The 8673-nt window shown below is 41.2% G+C and overlaps 1 protein-coding gene across 1 annotated transcript; it reads right to left on the reverse strand.

Annotated features, from left to right (window-relative positions):
* Positions 1-891: 891 nt before the first annotated feature.
* On the reverse strand, positions 892-3448 carry LOC105046459 (subtilisin-like protease SBT1.8). The gene has a single exon (XM_010925055.3). It carries the CDS (start codon positions 3383-3385, stop codon positions 1034-1036), a length of 2352 nt encoding a protein of 783 aa, XP_010923357.2. The 5' UTR covers positions 3386-3448; the 3' UTR covers positions 892-1033.
* Between the last annotated feature and the right edge of the window lie 5225 nt (positions 3449-8673).

Consider the following 8673-nt stretch of genomic DNA (forward strand, 5'->3'; position numbering starts at 1 on the left):
AATGGTTTGCGGACAAACGTTTCTCAATCAGACTCAGTCAACGGGGAATGAAATGCTTACCAAGACCTAGGCCCAATATGGAGCCCCATCAGTAGGAGTCCCAAAGTTTGAGAAGCCAATCTTATTTTCCACTTTTGTATTCTCTAGAAACTTTCAATTACTTTTCAACAATACCCCCATAATGAGGCATCATTCAGCCCAAATAGCTGCCTGCTTTTCGATCAAAAGAAAAAAAAAAGCCGTCTACTAAAAATGTTTCAACAGTTGGTAGCTAAAATTGTCTTAAAGTTTTATCTTATAAGATTTTTGGTTCCACAACTATCGGGTCCTGGATCGGAATTTAGGGAGATTCGAGTATTGCTTTCTTCTAATTTGTGGTGGGATATGTTTTTGTTTTTGACTGGACCTTGAGCGGAATTTTTCAGCTTTTGTTTTCTTCTTAGTTTCATTAATTTTAATATAATGCATATCTGTGTCTTATTACCCTTTCACTGTCATGCCAATGTTGATCTGCTAGTTATCGCACTGGGATGTTGCAAGGTCTTCAGAAATTTCCATCCCCTCAATGTTTGCATGTAGATAGGTGGAGGTTCCGTAGAAAGACAAGTTAAGTCATGCAAGATCAACATACGTACGTTCTCCAGAAACAGGTTTCGATCGTTCATTCACATCTGGATCCGGAGCAGAGGTGGGTGCGTGAAGTCCAGAGGTCTCAGTTGATCAGATTGGAGTAGCAGCAGTCGGAGTAAACATAATTAACCTTGCTACGTTATATATGTATCGTTTATAAATTGCGATTAAGAGCAATGATGTCAGCTTATGAAGAAGCCAGTTTAAATTAGGAGACCGAAAAGACAAGAAAGAGACCACCAAGTAAAAGCTAAGCCGCAAGTCATAATTATATATAATATTGAATCCAAGAGTTCCTTCTTATTCATGCAGCTGTCCTTTAATTGTTTCATGGAAAGAGAGGTTCTACATCACAAAACCATAGAGGCAAGGACTGCATATATAAAGGGAACACGCTGCTACCTCACTCCCACATGAATACCACTGGGCTTTTCACCTGATGGACGTCGTTCTCCCATATGATGTACCCATACTCCATCTCACCTGGATCTACCACCTTGCTCACAAACTTCACCACATAGCTTCTCTCCTCGTTCACCATTTTGAAGTCCAGCCTGTCCGGCTCCACCGTCACTTCCACCTTGTCCGGCCTCGGATTCACAACTCTAGCCACGTACACCTCCGGCAATTCCGACACCTTGGTCAGAGTCCTCTTCACTACTTTCACATTGGTTCCATTCCCAAAGATCACCGCGAAGGATGGATAATTTAGATTCCCGGCTCCTCCTATAACAAACGTAGAACAGTCAGCCTTACTGGCACCAAACTTCCTCAACTGCTTCTCCGTATAATTCATAGCGCAGAGCAAGTCGATGTAGTCCTGGACGCCGGCATCATAGACGAGACCTGGATCCCTAGCCAATTGTGGGTGTACAAGGCCGGCGCCGAATGCCAGCGGCGTCTCAGGCTCCAAATTCTCATTCAAGATCTGCCGGTACTGGTTGTCGACCACAGCAGCCGTTGTCATTAATGCCGACCGGATCATGGCCGGAGACCACTCCCGGTGAGCTTGCCGGAGCAGCGCAGCAACGCCGGCTACATGAGGGCATGACATGGATGTGCCCGAAACTATATTAAATCTGCCCCTCCGCTTAATTCCGAGGAAAAGAGGCGCCTCAGGGGACCAGGCAGCGAGGATATTGATTCCAGGGGCGAGAATATCGGGTTTCAGGATCTCCGGCACGATGGCATTTGGGCCTCTTGACGAGAATTCGGCCACCATTGGAGCTCTATTCTCACCGACAATAGTTCGTTGTGAGAGTCCAAACCTTGCCTTTGGCTTCGAGGTGGAATTCATGTATGCCATTATCTTCCTCTCTTCCAAGTTATCCACTGTGAGAGCTGGCAATGTGAAGGCCATTGGGGTGATCCATCCCGTACCAAATACAATGTCGCTCCAGATCAGCCCAGCCCCTCCTACAGCTTGTATCTTGAGTCCAACATCATAGCCTTCTGCCTCTAAGCACAGGACGATCTTGCCCCTGACTAAACGCGGCACTATGGAGGATGCGGAGCAATATAGCATGTAAACAAGAGGGCGAAATGAAGTATTCGTCGGCTTGATCTTGTCGTAAAGAGACTTTCCAATGATGACGGTGCCGTCTCCCAGGGTGATGCTGGCGGGAAACGTGCGATCGAGAGAGCCTGCGCCCACCGTCGTAATCCATGGAGCCACGTTCGTCACCGACGAGCTGAAAGGCCCGGAATTCCCTGCGGAGCAGACGACCAAGATGCCTCTCCGAACTGCATTGAAGGCTCCGATGGCCAGGAGATCGCCATCGAAGGGATGCGCCTCATATGATCCGAGGGACAGAGAAAGGATGTCGACGCCGTCCTTCGCAGCACCATCCATGGCTGCAAGAATATCGGTATCCGGGCATCCACCATCTCCCGGCCAGCAAGCTTTGTACATGGCGACTCGAGCCCTTGGTGCCATTCCGCGGGCAGTCCCATTGGCAAAGCCGAAGAAGCTGGCGTTGGGTACCGGCGAGCCCGCGGCGGTGGATGAGGTGTGCGTGCCATGGCCGTCGTCATCCCTCGGAGATTGGAAATATTTATTCTTTCCACCGCCATCAAGCAACCCCAGAGAGCGTGTTCCGTTCAAGAACCACCTTGCACCAATGAGCTTCTTGTTGCAGAGACTCGGGCTGAAACGTTCCCCGCTCTCGCACTCGCCCTTCCATCGGGAGGGAACCTCTGGGAGGCCGTCGTCGTCGAAGCTTTCACTCTCGGGCCAGATGCCGCTGTCGACTAGGCCGATGATAACATCTTCGCCGAAGTTGGATTCAGGCCAGAGGCCGAAGTCGTGGTTTAGGCCAAGGAAGTCGGGGGATCTCGTGGTATGGAGCTGCTTGATGGTGTCCTTGTAGACACCGACGACTCCCGGGATTTCGGACACCTTCTCGGCTTCTTCCGAGGACAAAATGGCCGCGAAGCCATGCAGGATGGTGTCGTAAGTGTAGATGATATTATGGCTGTGTGTCTTGACGGAGGTGGTGGTGGTGGTGGTGGTGTTGGTGGAGGAGAGGGATTGGAGGATGGAAGAATACCACTGGATTTGGGTGGCCAAATGAGGAGGTCTAGAGAAGTTGTCAGTGTGGATGATATAGGTAGTGGCAGCAGTACCACTGGTGGTAATGTCAGGTTGTGGATGGGTAACGTGGGATAGGCTTAAAAGCGGTTGGAGGAACAAGGCAAAGGTGAGGAAGGACATGAAGAGAGCAGTGCTGAAACAAGCCATGGGCATTGTTTGCATGAGTTGCTCGGGCAAGAAAGAGTAGAGGGAATGACATACTTTTATAGGCCGTAGGAGATGTGGCGAGGGATAGAGTGATGTGAATAAAAATTGTGAGAGAAAACAAGGGGAATAAGAAAGGGAGAGGACGTAGTTAATGGCTTGTTTGTGCTTAGGTTTTTAACGTTCTATTTCAATTCATGTAGCATGTGGTGGTTGGGTTTCAAGCTCTGAAGAATATTGACCGCCACCAAAAGGGGTATAAATTAGGCAATAGGAGAGGCATTTTGATCCTCTGGTGTGGAAATTAAGCTGGTAGGTTTTGGTCACCAATACTCTGTGCATGGTGTAAGTGGTGCTGTTAACATCCATTGAAGCCACAGGGTGCACGTACGTGGTACGTAGGATATAATTTCTCCTACACCATGTGCATGGTAACGTTCTTTGGCTTTTGTTAGCTGGAGTCCAGGCCTTCCCCATGTCTCTAGTCCCAAAAGAAGGAAGAGGTGCATACAGTAAGCAATGATCCCGCTTTGGAAAAATAATTAAGTGCGGTTTGTCCACTAATTAAGAGCAATGCCACCTCTGAGGGCATTCAGAGGTAGGCCTCTTGAGCATTTCTCAAATACATATATACGTCTTCGCAGTTGTACACATCTCATTCTACAATAATTGGCAAAAGGAATATGATATTTATAGATTTTCTGACCCAAGTTACTACGAGCAAGTTCTTTTTTTCAAAAAGAAGATGTTATGCACAAGAAAGCAATAAAGGTTGTTGAAGCAAGGCACCTTAAAATGGCAGAGTTATAAGTGTAGGAGAATATTTGGTATAGGACTCACTGTCTCCTGTCTAGCTAATTGTTTCACATGAGAACAGAATTTGTTGTGAACTTATAAGATCACCTTTCATTGTCATAACCCATAGCACTTAACTAATTTGAAGCTTTAAATTACCATAGCACTTGACTACATGTAAAACTATCACAAGAAAAATCGTAAATAATTTTTTTTTTAAAAAACATTTTGTGCTTGAACATAGCTAGGTCCTAGAACCATGATAAAATTCATGTTGTCTTTTAACTTCATCAATGGATGTAGAGCAGATTGTACTGATGACAATTTTAGACCTGAGCTTTTTTTTTTGGTGGAAGAACTGAGCTTAATTTCAAGATCTTAATAATTAAGCGGCCTAAATGGATCATTAGCCCCAATGAGAATTTAGTCAATGCCTTCCAATCTCATTCACATTAAATGAAAATAGAATGGAATATTCTATCTTTGTGCTCATCCTAAGCTAATTAGTTGGCATTATACCTCGTTTATTTTACTTGGAGATCAGTGTAAGTTTTGGAGTGGAAGATTGTGGGTCCCAAAGGGTAGATTTGTTGAAAGAACATAAGTAGATAATATTTAAGAAGAGAAAATTAATGTCCAGCAATTTAAGCACAGTGTAATCTGATTGTTTTGTTTTGAGAATGATCAATTTCTTTTTCAGTCCTCGACCTGTGTTAGTGTGTGTAAAATTTAAAACATTTATAACTACATATAAAAATAAGCATAATGGTGTGAACATTAACAAATCCTAGTAGGGTATCAGGGAAAAAATCCCAAACAAAATATGGCCAACAACACACAGAAATATGAATAATTGTATGGAAGGTGTAAAATATGTGAGTTAAGAGCGAAATAGGTGTGAAAGAGAAGAGACACTGCATATATAGGTAGGAAGAGTTAAAAGTCTATGAAACAGAACGGATGGAAATAGAAAGTAGAAGATAAATTCAAATACATAGCTGAGGGAAGGAAGAAATAAACTATATAGGTGATTTCTATCTGCATTGAAGGAGATCCTTCTGGCTAATTTGTATGGGTGGTTCCAGCTTTCCAGTTGGCTGTGGCCTAAATTTGCTCCTTCGGAAAATTCCTATGCCTAGAGTTTTTATTTCGATCCACTTAAAGGATGTGGCTGGTCAAGCTCGAGATATGAAAAAATGTTGTGCTTCTAATTGTGGTTCATCTTACGCAACAGATATTATTCTAAATGTTCTATCGATCCTTCATAATGGTAATCTGAATTATTAGCTTTGGCAACCAACCATAGCATAACTTTAACCATCCTAAGTAGGTGGCAGAAGCGGAGTTAGTAAAAATTAATTGTTGTGTCTATGCGTAGAACATGAGCAAAAACAAACAAAAGATGAAAGAAGGCATCCTCTTATGTGGCATTGGAGCTCTCTCTCTCACCCCAATTTCTAGAACACCTAAAAGGTAGTGTCAAGTATAAGTTGAACCTCTACCCAATTTTACCTCACTCATTTTACCAATCAATATTAGTTTCAAGATAGTAGGATGGTGAGCATACTCACATCCAAAATTCAATCAAATGAGCAGAAGGTAGTGTTTTAACTAGGCACATAATGTTGGTGAATAGAGAGGCCTTTTGCATTTTATCCTCAAAAACTATTAACCATGGATATTTGTCTTGGGGCTGCGCACAAGAATTGGAAGACAGTGAATTTAAACCCCTATTGATCAATTCTCGCATTGCATATGTCGTTTGCAAGAAGAAATCTTTGCCTTTAAATGGAATCACTTGGAACATAAAAGCCATGGATGTCTTGAGAGGACAAAGGTACCATGAAAAAATTCGAAATTGTCCTTGAGATAAAGAATTCATCAACAAATAAGTTAATTTTTTTATTTGGGAGTGCCATTTCGCAAATGGAAGAAGCACATCTCTATCCTGCCAGTAGATGATTCCATTTTCGGGGTAGTCTATCTCCATAGTCCTTTGGCAGGAGGATAGGGTAAATTATCATCGCAATTATTTCAATACCTTTCAGAAGAGGGGGAAAAAAAGAAGAAAAAAAAAAGCTGCAATAAGGGGAGACAATTTGATTGGTGATGACTTAAACTCTACGATTATCGAATGACCTAAACAGCTCAAGTTCAGCATGAGATCGACTTCAAATGTCCTCGAATCAAATTTTATTAGGATGTAATTCAATCAAATCTGGTCCTAGTTCATGGGATCAAAAATTTCATGCCAAGCCTGCAAACTGACTCTACCAGACTTAGATCGACAAAACTCTAAATTCTTATATCACATCAATTATTATATAATTAATCATTAGATCTAATTCAGAAGGTGATAATTGGTTCAATTAGCATATAATCAAATTAAATCAAGCTTGAATTGAGCTTCATATAATCAGGCAAGCTTGGTTTAGGTGTGGATTGAACTAAAATCAAGCTTAGGTTGAACCAAGTTTTAACTAAGCTCAAATTGAAGTGTTATGGAAGTTTATTTGGACTAAGTAAATATTATCAAACAACTTGAAATGTACTAGAGTTTTGCTTAGTTCAAAATTAAGCTCAAAATAACCTTGATTAAATAACAAATAAAACAAACATGCTCGAAAATAATTTCAAGCCAAGCATGATCAAACTCCAGTTAAATCATTCTTGAAACTATAGCACCCCTGCAAACATCCAATGGTGATGATAGAATCATAGTCGATATACCAAAATAAAATAAAAAAAATAAAAAGATCAAATTTTTGCGACTATTTTTTGAAGATTTTCTATTCTTTTAAAGAAAAGGAAACTGTCGCTGCTGAAATTCGACCCAATGATGATGGATCTCGTTTGAAGATTTGAGTACATAGAGGGTGCTAATCGATCCACTCAACTTATAGTGGTTGAAAATGGAGCATCGATCTATTTTGGAGAGTTATGGATTTATATACCAAAAAAAAATAAAAAACTTACCAAATTTGCTCCGATGGAGCCTTTCAATGCCTAAGTTATACGAAACTTTGAAATAACAGCAACAAAAGAAAAATATAAGAGAAGATTAAAGTAAAATATTATTTTATTCTGATTGGCTTGATTTGGATCTACCTTCATCTCAGCCTTCTCAAGAATCGGGATAGTCCTTTTACCTTGGCCTTCTCAGGTTTGTCTTGAGAGGTCACCCTTTAAGAGGTTGACCTTGGGCTCCTAGCCTCGACCTTCTAAGATTGGGTTTGGGAGCTTAGCCTTTGAGAGTCAACCTTGGACTTCTCACCTTAGCCTCTGATTTGACAATGCGATCTTAGTTATCATCTCAGTCTCGACCTTCATCTCAGTTTTGGGCTTGGTAGCTCGGCATCAGGCTTTATCATCACCTCAGTCACGAGCATCTCCTTGTAGATTTGCTGACTTCAAAAAAAATACAAAATAAAGGATAAGAGGTTAAAAGCCGCTCACCATGAGATCTTTGAGCTATGGGAGCCTCTCCCTTGCAAGACCTTATCCCTTGGGTCACCTTGACCATATTTATATAGGTAATGAAGCATGGATCCGTTACGATTTAGAGGCAAAAATTAAGAGTTTACCGTAATCTCTTTTCTTTTCTAGGTTCAAATATGTTATGATCTTCTTCCTTATTTAGATCCTATTAAGAATTCAAATTTATCTAAATTCAAATATTTTCAAAAGGCTTTCTACATGTCCATCTATGATAAGCAAGTTGATTATATGCCGTGTCAGAAACATTGAACTTGTTTTCTACAAACATGATTCTTGTCTTTGTTTTCAAAACATGAGATGTACTAGTTCACAAAATCATGATCATTGAGTCGTCATATATATATATATATATATATATATATATATATGTATATACATATATATGTATATATATATATATATATATATATATACATATATATATATATACATAGATATATATATATATACATATATATATATATATATATATATATATATATATATATATATATATTATATATATATATATGTATATATATATATATGTATATATATATATGTATATATATATATATGTATATATATGTATATGTATATATATATATATATATATATGTATATATATATATATGTATATATATATATATGTATATATATATATATGTATATATATATATATATGTATATATATATATGTATTGTTGGGGGATGCCCACCGACCGACCGACCGACTGTCGGAGGGCCCGACCGACCGGCGGCCCGACCGACCGACCGACCGTCGGTGGCCCGACCGACCGACTGACGGCCCAACCACCTCCGACGGACGACTCCGACTGGCCGATAGACCGACCGATAGTCGGTCAGGGCGACCGCCTGACGGATGCCATCAGCGGCTAACTACCGGCCATTCTACGGCCCATCGCCGGCCGGGGGTATGTCGGGCGTATCCATCCCGACCGACTGGACCCGGGGGTCTGATGGCCGACTTACATGATGCTCGCCGACCAATGGAGGGGCCCGACACCACTCAC

The sequence above is a fragment of the Elaeis guineensis genome, chromosome 6, assembly GCF_000442705.2.
Source record: "Elaeis guineensis isolate ETL-2024a chromosome 6, EG11, whole genome shotgun sequence".
In the NCBI taxonomy this organism is placed as follows: Eukaryota; Viridiplantae; Streptophyta; class Magnoliopsida; order Arecales; family Arecaceae; genus Elaeis; species Elaeis guineensis.

Bases quoted from the DNA above. Each gene is read 5' to 3' on its own strand.
- LOC105046459 (XM_010925055.3), bottom strand. From the start codon at position 3,385: ATGCAAACAATGCCCATGGCTTGTTTCAGCACTGCTCTCTTCATGTCC.